The sequence below is a fragment of the Ranitomeya imitator genome, chromosome 5 (assembly GCF_032444005.1).
Source record: "Ranitomeya imitator isolate aRanImi1 chromosome 5, aRanImi1.pri, whole genome shotgun sequence".
NCBI classification, from domain to species: Eukaryota; Metazoa; Chordata; class Amphibia; order Anura; family Dendrobatidae; genus Ranitomeya; species Ranitomeya imitator.
Window position 1 is genome coordinate 298,550,845 of NC_091286.1, and position 23,930 is coordinate 298,574,774.

Here is a 23,930-nt window from a genome sequence, read left to right on the forward strand (position 1 = left end):
ACAATGTTCGCTCATCTCTATTCAGCATCAGAAATTGATGTTTCCGTTCAGTGACAGTATGCAGAGGAAAATGTGTAAGCTGAATCATATGTATACATATGGCCAGACATGAGATTGGTAATCAGGTAAAGCAATCAATCCATTTCTCTTGTTAAGGTACCGTCACATTAAGCGACGCTGCAGCAATCTAGACAACGATCCCGATCGCTGCAGCGTCGCTGTGTGGTCACTGGAGAGCTGTCACACAGACTGCTCTCCAGCGACCAACAATGCCGAAGTCCCCTGGTAACCAGGGTAAACATCGGGTTAGTAAGCGCAGCCCTGCGCTTAGTAACCCGATGTTTACCCTGGTTACCAGTGAAGACATCGCTGAATCGGCGTCACACACGCCGATTCAGCGATGTCTACGGGAGATCCAGCAACGAAATAAAGTGCTGGACTTTCTGCTCCGACCAACAATGGCACAGCAGGATCCAGATCGCTGCTGCCTGTCAAGCTGAATGATATCGCTAGCCAGGACGCTGCAACGTCACGGACCGCTAGTGATATCGTTCAGTGTGAAGGTACCTTTAGTCTCTCAGGAGCCTCAATTGAGCCGTTGACTCTTGTATGTTAATTTGTGAATGCCTGCTGATTACACAGGTCTGCAAAAAAAATTTTCTTTTCAAGAGCTGTTTTGGTTATTCCACGTAATCTTTGTTTTTAAGTGCGCTGAATCCGAAAATGAATTCCGTTTTGTCATAGGACATCACGTTTTCTGACAATTTAAGTAACTATGATAAATAAGACAATACCTCAAAATAAATGAAAATAGACTCATAAAATTAATTTTTTATTACAAATGTTTCATGAAAATCATTTTTTAACTGCAATGAGCTCACTAACACACACTAAAATCGATTCTTCTTCCCTGTGAGTCTTCTCTTGGTACATGTACGCTTGTGAGTAGCATCTGGAATGTCTCTCTGAAGCGTCCAACAGTAGTCTGCCATCATTGTAATGCTCCATCTTCCCTGGTATCTTCTTTCCATCTCTTTAATGTCCTGGTGGAATTGTTCACCTTGCTCTTCACTTAGAGCTCCCAAATTTTCAGGAAAGTTGTCAAGGTGGGAATGGAGGAAATGCACTTTCAAACTCATCAGGCAACCTAAAGCTTGAAATTCTTTCAGCATTTGTCCGATGATTTTTTTTGTAGTCAAGGTCTTGTATATCTTCAATGCATTGATGTGAATTAATTAATAGTAATTTTGACTTTCAAAACCCTAAGATAAAAAATACCAAAAATTGAGAAAAATATACTAAATTTGAAGAGTATTTTGCATTTTGTGGCAAATCCTGACGTCCAGGATTTTTTTCAATATTTTTTTCATTTTCAGCACACCAAAATACATGGAAATTAGATGAAAATAATCAAACAGCTTTTTAGTTGCAGACCTGTGTTACTTATTCCATCAGCCCCCTGCAGTTTACTAGTCAACACAACTTTGTTCAATTAGCCTGCATATTTGTCCTATCAAACAATGAGGGATTATCACCCGCCACTTTCCCCCAATCTTGTGGAAGAATGTGCTGAATGGGAGGTGTGGGTATAAAGTCTGTGACTACTTCAGAGGGACTCTACAGAAACAGCCCAATTAAACATGGCTCCATCTAGTGGAATACAGATCTGCTCCAGTGCCCATCACTGAACCCACAAAGATGTTTGGAGGACCCAGGTTGGGAGACTCAGGTCACCTGGTGATATACCTAATTGTGTTCGTTCAGCCTCCTAAGCTTGCTGCTAACTCCTCTCTGTGGGTGCCTACTGGTTGGGGTAGTTGGCCCTGAAAATAGTGCAGAGGTTGTAATCCCTGGTGAGCCAGAGGAATGGTGAGACTTTGTCATTTGCACCATCTAATGGATTTGCTGTGACTATAATATATGTTGCTGGCTGCAGCTCGATGAACACGCTACGGTCATGGTGTCAGTCATCTGGATGAGCATGGACTGTGACTGGTGGGACTAGGGCAGTGGAACTTCCGGCCCCAGGTTGGTATCTTGTGCACTGGTGGCATTGTACAGTTACACCTATGTGATCGAAGCGGTTAAAGGAAGTCTGTCAGCACATAATGACTGTTCAAACCAAGAACAGGTGCTTGGACACAGTTAGCGTGGTCAAGCCGTTAAGGCTACTTTCACACTAGCGTTTTTGGCTGTACGTCGCAATGCGTCGTTTAGGAGAAAAAATGCATCCTGCAAAGTTGTCTGCAGAATGCGTTTTTTCCCCATAGACTAACATTAGCGACGCATTGCGACGCATGGCCACCCATCGCAACCGTCGTGTGACGGTTGCGTCGTGTTTTGCTGCACCGTCGACACAAAAAATTACATGTAACTTTTTTTGAGCTTCGTGTCTGCCATTTTCGGCCACGCATGCGCGGCCGAAACTCCGCCCCCTCCTCTCCGGACCTTACAATGGGGCAGCGGAAGCGTCATAAGACTGCTTCCGCTGCCCACGCCGGGCATTATTTTTACAACGCGCGTCGGCACCATGCCAACGCTAGTGTGAAAGCAGCCTAAGTGCGCCTTCCCATGTACTTGATTTCCTTCGATCTCCACCCTCCCTGTTCTTTGACAGTTCTGGCTTTATGGAGCCAGGGAAGGGTGGAGATAGATGGAAAACCAATTGTGACACTAGTCACTACTCACGGACAGACCGTCAGGTAGAAGAGTCAGACATTCCAGTGTCAATACCAAGAGAGTATGTATATAGCCAAGTGAAAAGACAAAGGTGTAAGTTAGGTTACAGTCCAAGGTCAATTACAAGACATAGCAGATCAAAAGTCAGAGGGATAGTCAGAACACTGTCCAAAGGGTCAGGCAGCAGAAGATCAGAACTCTGAGCAAGAGAATCAGGCTAACACCAAGAAGCACAAACTACGTCTGGCAGGGATCAAGGGCAGACAGCTCAGTTAAGTAGCTGGGCAATCACCAGAACACCGAACACCTGGAGAAAGTCCCGCAGCTCTGTCACAGATTGGACAGCCAATTAAGACACAACTCCGTTTCCATATAACAGCATAGCAATCACTCACTGAAGGGAGTAATCATGACACAAATGGATGGGAAGGTGCACTTAACTGCTCAGTCATGCCAAGGGTGCACAAGCGTCTGTGCTTAAAGGGACTCTGTCACCCCCCTCCAGCTGTTAGAAACTAAAAGAGCCACATTGTGCAGCAGTAATGCTGCATTCTGACAAGGTGGCTCTTTTAGTTATTGGTGCAGTCAAAGCAGAAATAAAGCGTTTTATAATTTCGCAAAAATACCTGTCTTTAGTCGTGGAGGCAGGTCTTAACCCCCCTGCTGCATACGCCACACTGCCGTCACTCAAGGCTTCTTCGGCGCCAAATCATATCCGGCGCCTGCGCTGTTTTGTTCTGCCTGGGGCAGGCGCAGTGAGCGCTGCCCGTCTGACCTCAGATGCAGTCTCGCAGACTGCGCCTGTGCGGCCACCCAGCTTGTGAATCCCAGCCCCGCAGTGTTATGCATTATGCACAGTGCGGGGCTGGGATTCACAAGCTGGGTGGCCGCACAGGCGCAGTGTGCGAGACTGCATCTGAGGTCAGACAGGCAGCGCTCACTGCGCCTGCCCCAGGCAGAACAAAAAAGCGCAGGCGCCGGATTTGATTTGAAAACGGCGGCACCCGGCGCTGAAGAAGCCTTGAGTGACTGCAGTGTAGCGTGTGCAGCAGGGGGGTTAAGACCTGCCTCCAGGACTAAAGACAGGTATTTTTGCGAAATTATAAAACGCTTTATTTCTGCTTTGAATGCACCAATAACTAAAAGAGCCACCTTGTCAGAATGCAGCATTACTGCTGCACAAGGTGGCTCTTTTAGTTTATAACAGCTGGAGGGGGTGACAGAGTCCCTTTAAAAGAAATCAGTTAGCAGGTTTTTACTATATAATTTGGTAACAGCATGAGGCAGGGGTTAAAATAATGAATTCAAGGAGGTATCGCATGTTAGGCTGTGTGCTGTTATTTACTCTTACTGAAGGTTTATCACCTGGTGATTATCACTGTCCAGACTATAGCCCTGCGTGTATGCTAATCCAACTCCGCCCCCTCCTGTAATAAACACTTCACTGTCTATAGACTTTGTAAGGACAGGGCCTGGTATTGACGGGGTTAGCTTTTTCAGCTCTGCTGCACTGCTAAGTCTAAAAACTGTGTCAGAAAAATTGTAAAAAATTATTATTGTTTCTTGCAATAAAAATAGCATGTAATTTTCAGTAACTAACAGTTTAAGAAAAACTTGGGCTTAGAGGTTGGTTAAAATAACTATCTGCAATAAAATCCTTTTGCTGAATGCAGCACAAAAACTGTTACTGCTAGCAAAACACGTTCTGTCCACAAACCAAAGTGTACTTTCTTTTGTTCACATCTTTGGTTTACTAACTGTTCACATAGGTGATTGTATATAGCACGCCATAACAACATACAGTAGCATGGTTTCTTATGGTTAAGTCAAACTGGTTACCTACAGGATGTGGTTAGTTTGTTGTACCCCTTAGCTGCAGTCCTATAGAAATATCAGCCATGTCTGTATTTACTTGTGTAATGTCCAATAATTTTCTTAGATTTTAGTAATGAAATATATACGCTTAATTTATATTTGGTTTTATAAATTATTTTCATGAAATGCTAACATTTCGTATTATAAGATCTTACAATTTAAAGAGAAACTTATTTTTTTGTTATCATCTATGAGCTTTCCCAGGCAAAAGGTGTAGATGTTGAAGATCAGAAATCCCAGAACTAAACCTTTGGGGACACGGACAGGGGGCAATAGGAGGAGGAAGTGGCGTGTGAGTTGGAGATGCTGAATCTCCAGCCTGTTAGCTATGAAGATGTGCAAGATAAAGCCAAGTCTGTGATGCCAAGAGATGAGAAAATCTGTAGTAAGAGAGAATGGTCCACTGTGTCGAAGGCACAGGACAGGTGCAGAAGGAGGACAGAGTAGTGTCGCTTGGATTTGGCAGGTAGTAGGTTATTGGTGACTTTAGTCTGGGCGGTTTCAGTGGAATGCTGCAGTCAGAAGCCAGATTGTAAGTGGACAAAGAGAGAGCAGGAGGAGAGATGGGGAAAATCATTCATGATGGATGTGGTGTTCCAGTAGTTTTGAGGCATAGGGGAGAAGTGATATGTGGCGACAGCTAGGCACAGAGGATGGGTCAAGCGAGGGCTTTTTGAGGATGGGTGTGTTTGAGGCATGTTTGAAGCAAGAAGGGAAGACTGGTTGGAGATGGGTTAGGGTTGGGATGAAGACTGGTGAGGTTTGGGAGGAGGTGGAATGGGATCGGGTCAAGTGCACAGGTGTTGAGATGAGATCTGGATAGTAGAGGGGAAAGTTGATTTTCCATAATGGTAGAGAAGCTGGTTTTGAAGGAGGAGGGCTGAGTAGTTATGAGGAGGGGCTGTGAGAGTTGTAGGACAAAGCTTTGTATACATATTGGATTGTGGTGGGCAACAGAGCCACTCAGACAGGGAAAGATCCATACACAGTGTACTGATTGCTGTGCTGATCTTCCCTCAGCTACAGTTGAAAGCATATTGCACTCTCGGTATTCTATAGAAAATTTGTGTTGAGCCCAAAACAACATTAAAGTGCACCTTCAAGTACCATATATTTTATAAAGTATTGTGGCAGGATACACCATTGGGTTCAGTGATCGAGAATCTTGTAGGTGCCCAGTGTTCACACTGAGGACAACTTTTAAGAAGTCTTTCAGTGGGCCACTGTATTGAAATGGGTTACCCATTAGTCAGACTTCCTCTTCTTTAAATATTGAATTCCCCAGTAAAAAAAAAAAACACATGCTTCCCACTCACTGGCGCCCTACCAAGGATGTTGATGCTTGGTCTCCCTAGTGCTCTTGTGACGTTATTTTCAGACTGAGCACTTGAGTCTTTTCTGAGCTGTTTTCCAAGCACCAAAGCATCATATTGTCTTTACTGAGGCCCTGTGATATGATATAGGATGAGAAAGTGTTACTATGGAAACCTGCAAACCTATGGAAACATATGGAAAACCAAATCCGCAGTGCACATGCTGCGGAAAATTCCGCGCAGAAACAGTTATTTTTTCCCTTCACCATGACAGCACCGCACATGAGATATGGCATCCGCCCCCAGGAACAGGAAACCTGCAGCAGAGATAAAAGAATGGGGCGGCCACTCTCTCCTCAGTTTTGGTTTCCTGTTCCTGCAGGTGGACGCCTGTGGCAGAGCTCCTACCTCCGGAGGGATACCCCTCTGATGATTCCGGTCCGGAGGCCAAGGTCCGCAGGCGGGCCAGCCATGCTCGGCGGCACTGCGTGCGGTGCTCCCCGGGTGAAGAGGCTGCTATGCCGCGCCTGTTTTTTCCCCTCGCTGGACCTTCACCGCCGCCGGCCGCCGAAGTGAAGGATGACAACTTCCGGTCGCGCTGGAAGTAACGTCACACGCCGAAGGAGCCGGTGTGCTGGACACTTCCGGGCGGAAGCTGTTCCAGAGGCGCGCACACCGCTCCTTCTATATAATAGGAGCAACCGAAAAAGTCGCTGGTCTCCTACAGCAAGGGAGTGCCTGCTAAAATGACCGAACCAGCGATGGATCCAGAGATGCCTGCGCCCAGAATGGCTGAGGAGGCACAAGTTACCCCGCGGTATCCAGGGTCCTAGAGGGGTGAGTGCCTTTGTAAGGCAAACCACACATACTGATACCCTGTATACTGTGTCTTTTAGGGAAGAAAAGCCACCTCCAAACAAAAGAATAGGGTTTGTCCACTATGTAAGGAAACACTCCCTAGGCTATATAGCAAAAGAATCTGTCAGACCTGTATAGACAAGACAGTTGCAGAAGAATCATCTTCCTTATTACAGAATATTAAGACAATAATACGGGAAGAAGTTAAAACTACAGTTAAAGAGCAGCTGAAACATCATACAGCAAAAGAAACCCCCCCTCCCCCAACAAGTGAACAGGGTTCGGACATAGATTCAGGGGATGAGCCGGGAGCATTAACCCCCTCTGATGCCTCAGACTTAGACTCCTCGGATGAGGAGTATGGCCACCCGTATTTTCAGTCAGAGGATATTGGGAAACTGCTCAAACTCGTTAGAGCAATTATGGGGGTTGAAACCCCAAAGGAGCCGCGGTCAATTCAAGATAGCATGTTCTGTAACTTGGAGGGGAAAAAGCGTAAGGTTTTTCCCTTCCATGATAATATAGTTAATTTAATTAAAAAAGAATGGAAAAAGCCCAATAAAAAGATGTCCATCTCCCAAGCCTTAAAACGCAAGTAGCCCTTTGATGAAGAGGTCTGTGAAAAGTGGGAAAAAGCTCCTAAATTAGACGCTGCCATAGCCAGCACCTCTAAAGGGGTAGCATTGCCATTTGAGGATATGGGAGCCCTAAAAAGACCCCCTCGACAAAAAGGCAGATGCCTTTCTAAAATCGGCTTGGGAGGCATCAACATGGTCATTTAAACCCGGGGTTGCTGCCACTTGTACGGCACGTGCTATGGTCAAGTGGTTAGAGGAGTTAAGTGACCAAATCAAAAATAAGTGCCCACGAGAAAGGCTACTGGAGGCATTGCCCTCACTACAAGGTGCCGCAAAATTCCTGGCAGATGCCTCAATCGATTCTGTCAGAAGTGCCGCACGTGCCTGTGCTTTGTCCAACTCGGGTGTGGCTGAAGAATTGGACGGCTGACTTCCAATAGAAAGTCAAACTCTGTGGGGTACCTTGTGAAGGACAATATCTTTTTGGTAAAGCTCTAGACGAGATTCTTGGGAAAGCGTCAGACAAGAAGCAGCGATTCCCACCTCCTTCCTTTCCTAGGCGCCGGTGGGAGACTTCCCGTTCGTCCTTTCGGGGATCTGGATACAGAGGGACCCACGGTCGTTCAGATGACTGGTCTGGCCGAGGCAGACCTTGGAGAGATTGAAAGGAAAAGGGATTCCATTTCAACAAGCCTCCCCCTAAGTCTGATCCCAAACACCAATGACGCCAGGATTCCGCTGGGGGGAAGACTTCGATGGTTTGTCCACCACTGGGCAGCACTGCCAGCTTCTCAATGGATAACCAACTTATTGTCAGAAGGTCTAAAACTCAAGTTCTCCAGCCTCCCACCAAATCGTGTGATAATGACCCAAGTGGCGGAAAAAAATCAGGCCACGCTAGAAAGAGAAGTTCATCTCCTCATACAAAAGGAGGTATTAGTAAAGGTTCCTCATCAAGAAATAGGAACAAGGTGCTGTACAACCCTTTTCCTAACGCCGAAACCAGACGGCTCGTTGAGAGTGATATTCAACTTGAGGGCTTTAAATCATTACATTCAAATAGAGAAATTCAAAATGGAAACTCTAAGAACGGCGGTAAAAGTACTCAACCCAAACTGTTATATGGCCGTAATCGATCTTACAGATGCTTACTACCATGTGCCGATCGCTGTCCAACATCAGCAATATCTGAGACTACTGGTAAACCTCAGAAAACCCCCCCACCCACCTACAGTATCATTGTCTTCTTGGGGTAGCTATAGCACCCCGAGTATTTACCAAAATTATTTCCGAAGTGGCGTCCTTCATCAGGAAAGAAGACATATTGCTGGTGCCTTATTTGGACGATTTTTTGGTGATAGCAAACAGCAAAGAAGATAGCGAGAAAACGGTCACAAGAGTACTAGACGTGTTAACCAAATTAGGATGGATGATAAACCTGAAGAAATCAAAACTTATCCCAACAGTCTCAAGAAATCCTCGGGATCCTACTAGATTCCATCAAACAGGAGTGTATCCCCCCACAGAGGAAAATTCAATCTATACAACAGAAAGTACAACTGTTTCAGCTACAGCGATCTATCTCTCTACGGAATGCAATGTCGCTCCTGGGAGTTCTAACGGCGACAGTTCCAGCAACACGGTGGGCTCAAAGCCACACAAGAGAATTGCAATGGCAGATACTAGCCGAACAAGTGAGGAATCCTTACAATCTGAATCTGAAGATTCTCCTATCCCCAAGGGTTCAGGATTCACTAGAATGGTGGCTAAAAACAAAAAATCTAAGCAAAGCAGTACCGTGGTCAATACAAAATCCAGTAGTCCTCACTACCGATGCGAGCCCATGGGGATGGGGGGCTCACGTGAAAGATCAGTTCCTACAGTGTCAATGGGAGGCCTCAATGACAGCAGCGTCTTCCAATCTAAAAGAACTGTCGGCAGTGAGGCAAGCACTTCTTCAAATAGGAGAAAGGATACAAGGAAGACATGTGGTGGTGTTGTCCGACGACAACACGACGATAGCCTATATAAATCGCCAAGGGGGCACAAGATCACCATCCCTTATGGCAGAAGCCAAAGAGCTTTTTATGTGGGCCGAAAGCAACCTTCTCTCTCTAACCGGAACATACTTAAGAGGATCAGAGAATCAAGTAGCCGACTTCCTAAGCCGTCACTCATTACATCAAGGGGAGTGGTCCCTGAGCCAGGAAGTCTTTGGGGAAATATGTGCCAACTGGGGCGTTCCAGAAATAGACTTATTCGCCACAAAACAAAATCGGAAAGTGAAAAAGTTTTATTCTCTCAACCCAAGAGAACACCCGGAGGGAGTAGACGCGTTTCTATACCAGTGGAACTTCCATCTGGCATACGCATTTCCCCCAATACCGTTAATCCCGACAGTCCTCAGGAAAATTCGGGAAGACAAGGCACGAGTGATCCTCATAGCTCCCTTTTGGCCGAAAAGGGCATGGTTCACATGGCTCAGACTCATGTCTATCTAGGACCCGTGGATCCTCCCGGATGCCGTGGATCTCCTATACCAGGGACCAGTTCAACACCCTCAAGTACACAGTCTACATCTCACCGCCTGGAACTTGAGAGGGGACTTCTATTAGCAAAGGGATTCTCGAACCCTCTAGTAATCACATTGCTCGCCAGCAGGAAAAAAGTCACCTCAGAAAAATATCAAAAAATTTGACAAAAATTCCTGGAATTCTCAGGGCGACAGTTGTCCGAGACAAGCCAAGAAGTCCCGGTAAAAGAAATTTTAGAATTTCTCCAAAAAGGGTTGGAGAGGGGGCTATCTACTAGCACCCTAAAGGTGCATGTCTCCGCCCTGGGTGCGCTGTTTGATCAGAAACTTGCTGACCACACTTGGGTCTATAGGTTCATCCGAGCCTCTTTTACATCTAGACCCTCAAAATTATTACCTAAGGTGGCTCCCTGGGATCTAAATTCAGTTTTAAATGCTCTAACTGTCCCCCCCTTTGAGCCTCTTGATTCTATTTCAATAAAATCTTTGACACTAAAAACGGTCCTCCTGGTTGCTTTAACTTCAGCCCGCCGTATTTGCGAGCTGCAGGCTATTTCAGTAAACCCCCCTTATACTACCTTCCAGGATGACAGGGTAGTTATCAAAACCGACCCGGCCTTCCTCCCAAAGGTCAATTCTAAATTTCATAGGGACCAGGAAATTATTTTACCCTCATTTTGTTCTTAACCAAAATCCCAGGGAGAGCAAACCTTCCATTGTCTTGATGTCAGACGCTGCCTTCTTCAATACATAGAAGCCACAAAATCTTGGCGTCAGTCATCAGCCCTTTATGTCACCTTCCAGGGGACAAACAGGGGAAAAAAGGCCTCAAAGGCAACTATTGCACGGTGGTTGCATACGGCTATTTCACTTTCGTATTCCTCTTCTGGCCAAATCCCCCCACAGGGTGTTGCGGCCCACTCCACGCGTTCTATTGCCACATCCTGGGCGGAAAGGGCAAACGCCTCAGTGGAACAGATTTGTAGGGCGGCAATATAATCTTCTACCCTCTACCTTCTTCCGACATTATAGGCTAGATTTAGGTCTATCAAACTTGTCTTTCGGGAGAAAGGTGTTATCTGCTGTTGTCCCACCCTAGGATTCTTTTATTTCTTCCTCTCATGTGCGGTGCTGTCATGGTGAAGGGAAAAAATAATTACTTACGGGTAATTTGATTTTCCAGAACCATGACAGCACCGCATTAATTCCCGCCCTATCTTGGTGATCATTGTGTGATTCTCACACACACACACACACACAAAAAAAAGTTTCTATATATCTAAATATACTTTAGAACATATATGTATAGACAAGAGCTAATGAACAGCTATACAATGTAAATATGATATGAGTGTGTACTAACAAAGCGGTCATCTTCCATACTCTGAAACAAACTGAGGAGAGAGTGGCCGCCCCATTCTTTTATCTCTGCTGCAGGTTTCCTGTTCCTGGGGGCGGATGCCGTATCTCATGTGCGGTGCTGTCATGGTTCTGGAAAATCAAATTACCCGTAAGTAATTATCCTTTTTCCGCAGCATATCAATTCTTTGTGTGAATTCCACAGCGTTTTACACCTATTTCACTATAGGAATCCACAGGTGTTAAAACGCAGGCGAATTCCGCACAAAACCAGCACTGAGGCTATGTGCACACGTTGCGAATTCTCTGCGGATCCGCAGCATTTTTTGCGGTGCAGAAACGATGCAGATCCGCAATTGATTTACAGTACAATGTAAATCAATGAGAAGAAAAAAAGCTGCACACCTTGCGGAAAATCTGCTGCGGAAACGCTGTGGTTTAAAAGTAGTAGCATGTCACTTCTTTTTTTGTGAATCTGCAGCGTTTTTGTACCCATTCCATTATAGAAAACCACAGGGGTAAAAAACGCAGCAAAAACGCACAAAAAACGCGACAAATCCGCAGCTGCGTTTTCTGCCAGGAGAAGCAGAATCCACACCAGAAATTCCTAAGGCTAATCCGCAACGTGTGCACATAGCAAATCCGCAGAAAACCTGCAGGGAATCCCAGCGGAAAAATCCACAATGGAATCCGCACGGAAAAATCCACAATGGAATCCGCAACATGTGCACATACCCTTAAAGCCAACCCTAGGAAGGTCTTCATGTGAGGTTACTATAATGTTTAACCCCTTCACCACCTTGAGATTTTTCAGTTTTTGCGGTTTTTTTTTTTTTGCTCCCCTTCTTGCCAGAGCCATAACTTTTTTCAGTTTTCAGGCAATATAGCCTTATAAGGGCATGTTTTTGCAGGACAAGTTGTACTTTTGAATTACACCATTGATTTTATCACGAAGTGTACTGGAAAACGGGAAAATTCCAAGTGCAGTGAAATTGCAAAAAAAAGTGCAATTCCTCAGTTGTTTTTTGGATTTTTTTATTTACCATGTTCACCAAATGCTAAGAATGACTAGCCCCAATATGATTCTCCAGGTCAGTTCAAGTACGCCATCACCAGACACACATAGAATCTTTGTGGTGAAAAAAAATCAGAAAATTGTAAGGAAAAAAAAATCACCATTTTCCGAGACCCTTAGTGTCTCCATTTTTCTGTGGTTGGTTGAGGTTAAATTTTGTGCACCCCGAGCCAACATTTTTATTGATACCATTTTGGGGTAGGTACGATGTTTTGATCACCTGCTATTGCATTTTATTGCAATGTTGTGCTTTTTTTTATTACATTTGTTTTATTTTGAATGGGGCAAAAGGGGATTAATTTGAACTTAATTTTTTTTTTTTTTAATATTTTAAAAACTTTTTTCTGTTTTTTAAATAGAGCCCTTAGACTTGAAGCTGCAAGCTTCAGATTGCCTGTGCTACACATCCCGGTGCTTCAGCACTGCTACATGTAGCTTAAATTATGATCTCCTATGAAGGCCGTCTATAGTATGTATCTAATGAATTCTTTTGAGAACCCTGCTATTAGAAGTGGAAATAAAGAACAAGGATGACAAATTCTGAATGAAAATGGAGCAAGAAAAACTGACCACAAAACAAAAATGTCTTTATAAATGCAGAGAGCAAACAAACAAGGAGGATTGGAGCTGCAAAGGCTTGGTTCCCATTGCGTTAATGGGAAAGCGCTAACGGACAGCGTTGCACGGTGAAATTAACGCCGTGCAACGCGTCCGTTAGCGCGCCCATTCACGGCAAAGGGAACGCGCAGCACTAGCGCGTGCCATGTTCGGCACGTGCTAGCGACGCGCCGGTGTTTCCTGGCGCGCCGCGGACGCTGCTCGCAGCGTCCGAGGCGCGCCCGCGGTCCGTTCCCCGCTCTCGCAGATCGGGGATCTGCGAGAGCGGGGACGTTACCGCGACCCCGGGACGCGGCCACATTAAAAACATTGCGTTAGCGCAACCCGCTAGCGCTAAACGGGTTACACTAACGCAATGTGACCCTAGCCAAACACAGAAAGAGATATGGTGTCATAGGAGTCACTGAAATTTGTTGGGATGATACATGACTGGAATACAAGCCTCGAAGGTTGATATATATATATATATATATATATATATATATATATATATATATATATATATATATATACTGTATATGCTCGCGTATAAGCCGAGATTTTCAGCCCAAAATTTTGGGCTGAGAGTGCCCCTCTCGGCTTATACTCGAGTCACGGTGGTCGGCGGGTGAGGGGGAGAGGGCGCTGAGGTATACTCACCTAGTCCCGGCGATCCTGACGCTCCCCCTGCAGTCACACGGTCTTCGGTGCTGCAGTTCTTCTCCTCTTCAGCGGTCACGTGGGACCGCTCATTAGAGAAATGAATACGTGGCTCCACCTCCCATAGGGGTGGAGCCGCATATTCATTTCTCTAATCATCGGTAACGGTGACCGCTGATAGAGGAAGAGGCTGCGGCACCGAAGACCGTGTGACAGGCAGAGGGAGCGGGACGCCGGCAGCAGGTAAGTATGTCATATTCACCTGTCCCCGTTCCACACGCCGGGCGCCGCTCCATCTTCCCGGCGTCTCTCCGCTCTGACTGTGCAGGTCAGAGGGCGCGATGACGCATATAGTATGCGCGGCGCCCTCTGCCTGATCAGTCAGTGCGCAGAGACGCTGGGACCGGACGCTGGGAGCTGCAAGCAAGAAAGGTGAGTATGGCGTTTTTTTTTTATTGCAGCAGCAGCAATGGCACAGCTTTCTATGGCACAGCTATGGGGCAATACTGAACGGCGCAGAGCACTATATAGCAGCTATGGGGCAATACTGAACGGCGCAGAGCACTATATGGCAGCTATGGGGCAATACTGAACGGTGCAGAGCACTATATGGCAGCTATGGGGCAATACTGAACGGTGCAGAGCACTATATGGCACAGCTATGGGGCAATACTGAACGGCGCAGAGCACTATATGGCACAGCTATGGGGCAATACTGAACGGTGCAGAGCACTATATGGCAGCTATGGGGCAATACTGAACGGTGCAGAGCACTATATGGCAGCTATGGGGCAATACTGAACGGTGCAGAGCACTATATGGCACAGCTATGGGGCAATAATGAACGACGCAGAGCACTATATGGCAGCTATGGGGCAATGATGAACGGTGCAGAGCACTATATGGCACAGCTATGGGGCAATACTGAATGGCGCAGAGCACTATATGGCAGCTATGGGGCAATAATGAACGGCGCAGAGCACTATATGGCACAGCTATGGGGCAATAATGAACGGCGCAGAGCACTATATGGCACAGCTATGGGGCAATAATGAACGGTGCAGAGCATTATATGGCACAGCTATGGGGCAATAATGAACGGCGCAGAGCACTATATGGCACAGCTATGGGGCAATAATGAACGGCGCAGAGCACTATATGGCACATCTATGGGGCAATAATGAACGGTGCAGAGCACTATATGGCACAGCTTTATATGGTACATCTCTGAGGCAATAATGAACGGTGCAGAGCACTATATGGCACAGTTTTATATGGTACATCTATGGGGCAATAATGAACCGTGCAGAGCACTATATGGCACAGCTTTATATGGCACATCTATGGGGCAATAATGAACGGTGCAGAGCACTATATGGCACAGCTTTATATGGCACATCTATGGGGCAATAATGAACGGCGCAGAGCACTATATGGCACAGCTATGGGGCAGTAATGAACGGTGCAGAGCACTATATGGCACAGCTTTATATGGCACATCTATGGGGCAATAATGAACAGTATGGAGCATTATGTGTGGCACCGCTTTATATGGAGCATCTTATGGGGCAATAATGAACGGTATGGAGCATCTATTTTTATTTTTGAAATTCACTGGTAGCTGCTGCATTTCCTACCCTAGGCTTATACTCGAGTCAATAAGTTTTCCCAGTTTTTTGTGGCAAAATTAGGAGGGTCGGCTTATACTCGGGTCGGCTTATACTCGAGTATATACGGTATGTATATATATATATATATATATATATATATATATATATATATATATATATATTTTTTTATATATATATATACCGTATTTTCTGGTGACCGCGACGTCATCGAAGGTCCTTCACTCACTGCATTCTTAAGAACGAAGGCAGACGCTTGCAGCGCTGAGAGCCAGGGTCCTTCGGAGGGGTGAGTATATCCATATTTTTTATTTTTATTCCTTATTTTTTACATGAATATGGATCCCAGGGCCTGAAGGAGAGTCTCCTCTCTTTCAGACCCTGGGAACCATCCAGGATCGCTCCGTGCACCCGTACCCGGCGTATAAGACGACCCCCGACTTTTGGGACAATTTTTAGGGGTTAAAAAGTCGTGTTATACGCCGGAAAATACGGTGTGTGTGTATATATATATATATATAGATAGATAGATAGATAGATAGATAGATAGATTGATTGATTATAAATAGATGCAAACTCGGCTTTGGGAAAATGGCCGCCGCGATCTCTTCTGCGCACGTGCGGCATCCCGCGGCCATTTTCCTGAAGCCCCGTGCAGCAGAGCACTCCATATGTGCACGCGCGGCCCCAGGAAGATGGCCGCCCCCACCGATGAAAGGGATAACAGCGCAGATCGCGCGCTGTTTCTTCACGTGCGCGCAGGGAATTCGGAACTTGGACATGCGCACACCACTACGCCACCAACGGAAAGCTGGGGAAGAAAAGAGCGATGTCACCACGCCCACCTGACCTGACCAGCCTGATTGACAGGCGAAAACGGCGACTTTGGTAATGTATTTCTCAGCATAGGTGGGGAACCAGGGTACACTACATACACTATAGTAACGCACAGCGCAGGCCCTATTTAACAGTATTTATATCTCAATCTGAAAAAACGGGGTGACAGGTTCCCTTTAAAATCCAATGCATATGTATCCTCGTGGGTTCGAACCCCACTCCTGGTATGAGCTTTACACTTGAAATTCTACAAGATTTCCGAAAAAATTAGTAATGTTTCAGCAAAAGAAATATTCTTGTTGGCAGATAGTGCAGTATTAACCTTTCCGTTATTACATTTTAATTCAATGTCATGGCGACCAAAAAAACGTAATTCTGGTGTTTTTAATTTTTTACTCGCTACGCCATTTAGCGGTCAGGTTAATCATTTTTTTATTGATGGATCGGGCGATTCTGAACACGGCGATAACAAATGTGTAGGTTTGATTTTTTTATTTTTTTTAATTGTTTTATTTTGAATGGGGTGAAAGGGGTGTGATTTAAACTTCTATATTTTTATTTTTTTCATATTTTTTAAAACTTTTTTTTTTTTTTACTTTTGCAATGCTTCAATAGCCTCCATGGAAGGCTAGAAGCTGGCACAACTCGATCAGCTCTGCTACATAAGGACGATCGTCAGATTGCCCCTATGTAGTAGATTTTCTGCATTGCTATGAGCGCCGACCACATGGTGGCGCTCATGGCAATCCGGCATCAGCAACCATAGAGGTCTCAAGGAGAACTCAGGTTGTCATGCCGAGGTATTGCTGACACCCGATCATGTGACGGGGGTCAGTGATGCGCTCATTTCCGGCCCAATGGCTGGAAGCGGTAGTTAAATGCCGCTCTCAGCGTTTGACAGCTATCCATGAGAAGAGGGATGATTTACAATTGTGTTGAAGTTTTTTGTAACCAAGGAGACCAATTTTCCAGGAATTGTGTGTGTGTGTCTGTCCGTCCCAACTGGATATTTCTCCTAGTCGGTAGATCAAATATATTTTTCGTTAACCTTTCTGGGAATGTTAGCGAGTTTTATTGTTTCCAGTAGATTGGGATGGTTTTGTAGCCCCAATCATTAGTAGTAGAATGTCATGTTTTTTAGTTTTAAATTTTATGGAGGGACAGGACAATAGCACTGCAGCTGGGCTTAGATCTCTAGTAGTGATGAGCGAGTGTGCTCGTTACTCAAGATTTCTGAGCATGCTTGGGTGTTCCCCGAGTATTTTGGGCATGCTCAGAGATTGTTTGAGTTGCTGCAGCTGCATGATTTTTGGCTGTTAGCCTGAATACATGTGGCGATTCCCTAACGAACAGGCAATCCCTACATGTATTCAGGCTGTCTAGGAGCCGCAAATCATGCAGCTGCAGTGACTCAAACATAATCTCCGAGCTCACCCAAAATACTCGGAGAACACCCGAGCATGCTCGGAAATCTCAAGTAACGAGTACACTCGCTCATCACTAATCTCTAGTAATTGGCCTTGGTTTTCTTTAAAGTCTAGTTAAAATCTGCCCAGTAAAAAATAAAAATATGCGATAAACTCTCTAAAAAAAATTACCACATCCCCAACATTGACATCAGATAGACCTAGGTGATGTAAAAATGTGGGGGTCCTGTACCAGTGAGACAGACTATTTTATGAGAGTTCTCTTTTAGTAATGTAAGTTGGACAAAATGCTCTTGGTTTCAGCTTTGGTTAATTTTAAGTTTAGTTCCTTCTCCGAAGAAATACTATTTTATAAGGTATTGTGGCGGAGGTTGGAGGAGTATATATTTAAGAGATTATCTTGGGAAAAGGGAAGGGAAACCTGTAGAATAAGCCTAACCATGTCGTGCACAGTGTGGGAAAGACTAAGTGCAACACAAAGGGATGAGGGGAAGAAAGCCCAAACACAAGGGAATGGCGGAGTGGAGACCCCTAGGTAGATCTTATAACACCCTGCCTACTGTACCGTCCCTAAATTATTATTATTATTATTTATTTATATAGCACCATTGATTCCATGGTGCTGTACATGAGAAGGGGTTACATACAAGTTACAAATATCACATACAGTAAACAAACTAACAATGACGGACTGATACAGAGGGGCGAGGACCCTGCCCTTGCGGGCTTACATTCTACAGGATTATGGGGAAGGAGACAGTAGGTTGAGGGTTGCAGGAGCTCCGGTGTTGGTGAGGCGGTAGCTCCGGTGTTGGTGAGGCGGTAGCTTCGATAGTGATGAGGCAGCAGCGGTGTCAGTGCAGGCTGTAGGCTTTCCTGAAGAGATGAGTTTTCAGGTTCCGTCTGAAGGATCCGACTGTGGTTGATAGTCGGACGTGTTGGGGCAGAGAGTTCCAGAGGATGGGGGATTTTCAAATTGGTTCCACACCAGTCGCCAAGCAGGAAACCTAAGCCCTGTATTTCCCTAGAACTAGGCCCTGCATGGACGGTGGATCAGTGGTTAGTCCCCACTTATAGCTAAAGAAGACATCAAGGGAAACAAACAAGGAGAGAGGAACTTAGCTTGAGCAGACTCCAGAGAGATCACACCAAACATCCTCCAAGAGCAACAGAGAGGAAGTTAGCCAACAGCTACAGCTCCAAGCCTTCATAACAGAAAAAGTGACGATCTCCTGCAACTCCCTGAAGCAGGCTAGGATATACACCAAGGTCCAAGTGTGTCAATTAGAGGCGGAAGGAGGTTGCCACTGGGTCCAACAGTCAATAGGATTAAGAAGTCATCTGCAATACCAAATGCAGAGACCTTCAACAGCCAGATGCAGAGCAACTCTGTTACATCTGATGCATCGGTGACAAGACCAATTACTTAGGAATTGAATTGAAGATAAAATTTATGAAAAATGTGTTTAACCTGTATTTGTTGTAGGAAATTGGTATGGTTTTTCTTGGCTTTTTTTGGCCCTGTGTTTTCCATGTGGACCTTTTGTTAATTATTGTGAGAGCATATATTTAGGTAGATATAACCTATGGTACTAAGTATCAACATATTTAGGGTCGAGAATATATAACCTTTTTTAATGTAAAAGCTTTTGTGGTGATCGGATTATTGTAGTGATCAGAATTGTGATAAGCCTTTCGCAACTTCTCGCTGTATCCCGGCTATACATAAACAGTTGGAGCTTGGAGATTTTAGCGCCGCTTACAGTGCTGTCCTATACTACAATTACACTGTAAAAAAGGTGGTGGTGTACAATAAAGCCTGTTAGTGACCACAGTAAAAAGGAATATTAAGGGGTTAAGCACACAAACAATATCTGATATGTAATGCTGTGATCTTTAACAATGGACGTTGATTGATCATTATTAATTTTTTTCTCTTTGACATTAATGTTGCCAGTTTTGCCAAAAAGCATCTATACTGAACATTTTTAATCCAGGCTGATGGTGGCATTATATTGAGTAACTGTGTTTTCACCAGGGAAGAATGTTGCAATTTGAATCTTTCGAGGTTGTAAAAAGCCTGAGTATGATTTCAATGAACATAACTAAATTTGGCATTTCAAACACCTCCACGTGTTTTTTTTTTAGCATTTTGGACTCACATTGTGTGATTCATCGTTAATGTAGATAATTTGTAAATCATTTGACAGACCTTGCACTTTATGACAAAGCATATTCCACATAGTGAGACTTCTGTTTTTTGTCACATTTTTATCACATTTTTACTAGTGAAGTGCAAGTTTTTTTTTTTATTTTGTTTTATTGTAGTCTTTATAACCAAATATTAGTTTTTGATAGGATATTTAGTAGTGTTCTGTGATCTTAAGTGGAACTTGCCATAAAAAAAAACCTGTATTTAGATGCAGCTATACTGCTAATCTGTACCTAAAACAGTTTATCTGCAGTCATGGCCGTGTTGACACCCTTGAAATTGTTCTAGAAAATGAAGTATTTCTCCAAGAAAATTAATTCTGGTTTAGAAATATTTGTCCTTTCTGTGTATTGGAACAGCACAAAAAAAACCCCAGAAAAAGGCAAATTAAAAATATATTATCACAGAAAACCCCAAAAATGGGCAGGACAAAATTGTTGTCACCTTTCCATCTTTGTTTCAAGCATGAGATGCTTGTTCAAACTCACATGTGGCAAGTAGCAGGTGTGGTCAATATGAAAATCACACCTGAAATCAGATTAAAAGGGGAGATGTTGACTCGATCTTTGCATTGCGTGTCTGTATGTACCACACTAAGCATGGAGAACAGAAAGAGAAGAAAACTGTCTGAGGCCTTGAGATTGTTGATATTTTTTCAACAATTTTGGTTCGCAAGTCCATCCATCCATCTTGATGACCCTTTGTTCACGGGTCGCAACATAATCTAGATGTTTACAATTTATGAAACTGTAGCTAATCTCCCTGGACGTGGACGGCAGAGGAAAACTGATGAAAGGTTGCAACGCAGGATAGTCCAGGTGATGACTAAGTGGCCCCAAATTCAAGCTGTCCTGCACAGGGTACATGAGTGACAGCGCAAACTATCTGTTGACATTTGAATTAAATGAAATGCTATGGCAGGAGACCTAAAAGGGCTAGACTGCAATCTGCCAAAATCCTTCTGGGAAAGTGTCTTGTGGACAGATGAGGCCAAGATAGAGCTTTTGGTAAATCACGTCATTCCACTTTTTGCCGAAAATGGAATAAGGCCTACAAAGAAAACAGTACCTACAGTCAAGTATGTTGGTGTAACAAAGATGTTTTGGGGATGTTTTGCTGCATCTTGCATTGGGTGCCTTGATTGTGTACAAAGCATCATGAAATCTGAAGATTACCAAAGGATTTAGGGTTGCAATGTAGTGACCAGTGTCAGAAAGTTCGATTTGCGCTCTAGGTCATCGATCTTCTAGCAGGACAATGTCCCCAAGCATATTTCAAGAACCACCGAGAAATGGATGTTAACAAAACCATGGAGAGTTGTGAAGTAGCCAGAAATGGGTCTGGATCTAAATCCTATTAAACACCTATAGCGTCATCTTAAAATTGCTGTTTGTAGAAGGTGAGAGACCTGGGTCAGTTTTCAAAATAAGAGCTGTCCAAAATTCCAATTGAGAGGTGTATGAAGTGGTTATAGGAAGTGATTCATTGAAGTTATTTATTCCCTAGGGTGTGTAGCCAAATATTGAGTTGAGGGTGCGAAATTATGTCCAATTTGCTTTTTTTTTCTTCTCAATTTTATTTTTTCGAGTTCCAATATACACAAAAGAAATAAACGTGTATGACAAAACATGTGCAATTGCAATAATTTTTTGGGAGTATTGCTTAATTTTCTGGATTTGTTTATGTGGCTGTCTTATTGGAAATTTGACTAGAGGAAGAAAATTAAGTATTATAAGTAATATTTTCCCTGCAACCATTCGCTACTGGGCAGATCTGTGGCTGTGATCAGTCAGTGTTCTGCACGCAGTGAGTGCTTTGTAAACCCTAGTGATGAGCGAGCGAACGTACTCATATAAGTTGTTATACGAGCATGCACGTGTGCTAAAAGAGTGCCTTCGGCCTGCTTAAAAAATATGTTCGAGTCCCTGCTGCTACATGTCTTATGGTCGCAATGTACTTTACAAATCCTGTGGTGGTGGCAGCGGCGGTGGTCCTGATGCTGCCTCCCTTCCCAGGCTGGTGCGGCGGGGCTTTGTGGTGTGGTGGTGACGGGCTGTGCTCCGGGGCAGTGGCAGCAGCTCTGTGCTCCGTGGAGGGCTCCGCCGGCATTTCGTCAAAGCCCGGAGGCCCGTTGCTGCCATGTTGCGGTGGCCTCCGGGAACATGGCCTCCAGGCAGGGGGCATCGCATGCTCAGATTCAGATCTCGTCCCGAAATCTCGTTGCCGAGATTCCAACCTGAGCATGCTCCGACTCCGGCCCAGCAGCCATGTTCCCGGCGGCCATGTTCCGGTCACTAAGGGGTTAAGAAATAAATTCTTAAGAACTTTCATCAGTTTATATAATTGCCTTGTAATGTTTTAATTTCCTGTTCTGTCCAGATGTCACCGTATCCCAGAGTTCCAAGCGGAGGAAGTTCACCGACTGCTATATTGGGACACCCAAGTGATGGGTGTCTCGATATGGAAACGGCTGCTGGTACCAACCTATTGCATTGTGCCACCAGTGGAACACCGTCTCAACAAACAAGCGCGCACACACTCTTACACACTCACATTCACACACACACTCATGCAGCCTCTTGCGCGGTATCACCAGCGGAACACCGTCGCGAACACGTCGCCGCCGGGATCAGCCGAATGATTAACTGACGCACAGGTGCAGTGAATCATTTGGCTGATCCCGGCAGCAGATGCGTGACGTGTCAACAGGGAGAGGAAGTCGGTCACATTAAAGGGGTTTTCCCACGAACGAAAGTTCATTTTAAAAATTGTCTGTGTCTGACCGTGCACAGAGCATACCACATCTCCTGGACAGGGGAGGAAGCAAATGACAATAATGACATTACAGCAGGGGATCACAGAGAATTAATTCGGTCAGGTAAAATATTTCACTGACTGTTTTTAAAAAATATTTTACCTCACAAAATGTATCCTCAGCGATCTCCTGCTGTAATGTCAGTATTGTCTTTTGCTTCCTCTGCCCAGGAGCTGTGGTATGTTCAGTACACTGTCAGACACAGACAATTTTTAAAATGAACTTTTGTTCTTGGGAAAACCCCTTTAAAAAGCAAATATCAATGCCAGCATGGCTCCTCATAAAAATGAACTCCAATGACAGTGAAAGGAAATCGGCAAAGGCACCATGTCGAAGACAACAAAGGGCAAATGAGACTCTTGAAGAGCAACAGGGACAAAAACAATGCATATAAGCGTAGGCGTCAGGCACATGAGTCCCCTGATACAAAAGTCATTGGATTATCACAGGATGCCATTAGGCAACAACAGTGCCGCATGCCTAATCGCATTGTGACATTACCGCCCTCCCGATGCGATAGCATTGGGCCTCCATCTAGTTCATAATAATTGGCTAGTGTAAGCGCACAGGTACCAAATTTTAATAGTGTGAACCCCTTTATTTTCATCTGATAGTCCTGTAGTAATGTTCACATATTTGCAATAAAATATTTACACATGGAGTAAAAGCTAAGCATTTGTTTTTGTTTTTTTTTGCTTATCCTAGATAAATTTGACCAGTTTTGGGCGATTAATCGGAAACTTATGGAATATTTGCCAGAAGAAGGAGGCTTTCGTTATATACCCTTTCGAATATATCAGGCAAGTGTTTTCATTTACAAGAAGTCTTGCATATTGCCTCAAACAACTGAGTGAGTGCGAACAGAAAACTTGAAGGTCGTTTAGTGAAGTTATGGTGTACAATACCAATTTATTCTGTGCATTTACACTTATCAGACATGGCTTCCTACAGGTACCGTGAATAACATGATTACAAGGGGAGGAATCAAAGCATCTCCAAAACTGGCTTGTGCTCAGTTTGCAATGGCTACTACTAAAGGAAAAGTGAAACTGGGTAGGATGTGATCAGCCAGAGATAAATTAACATGTACTTTGCAGAGGCTGGTGCCCCATTCTGGACTTTCTTTTAGGCTTCATAGAGCTTTAGAATGCTATATGTGCTGCATTCAGCAGTCCATCTCTTACATGTCTGGCCTTTTATCCATATCTGCCTAGCTATGGCTTCCACCGATCAATTCCACCATTTATGGCTACGTTCAGATTTGCGTTGTGCGCCGCTGCGTCGGCGACGCAACGCACAACGCAAATAAAAACGCACCAAAACGCACGCAAAAACGCTGCGCTTTGCGACGCTTGCGTCCTTTTTTGCCGAAATTTGGACGCAAGAAAAATGCAACTTGTTGCATTTTCTGCGCCCAACGCTTGCGGCAAAAAAAAACGCATGCGTCGCACAACGCAGCACAACGCATGTCCATGCGCCCCCCA

At 44.6% G+C, this 23,930-nt stretch overlaps 1 protein-coding gene across 7 annotated transcripts in view; it reads left to right on the plus strand.

The window, feature by feature from the left end:
- Positions 1 to 23,930, plus strand: part of ATG5 (autophagy related 5) — a 260,439-nt gene that overhangs the window by 103,679 nt on the left and 132,830 nt on the right. For all 7 annotated transcript variants that reach the window (XM_069726288.1, XM_069726292.1, XM_069726291.1 and 4 more), the window contains exon 6: positions 23,152 to 23,246. In XM_069726288.1, the coding sequence (XP_069582389.1) occupies positions 23,152 to 23,246 (95 nt within the window). The remainder of the gene's footprint in view (positions 1 to 23,151; positions 23,247 to 23,930) is intronic.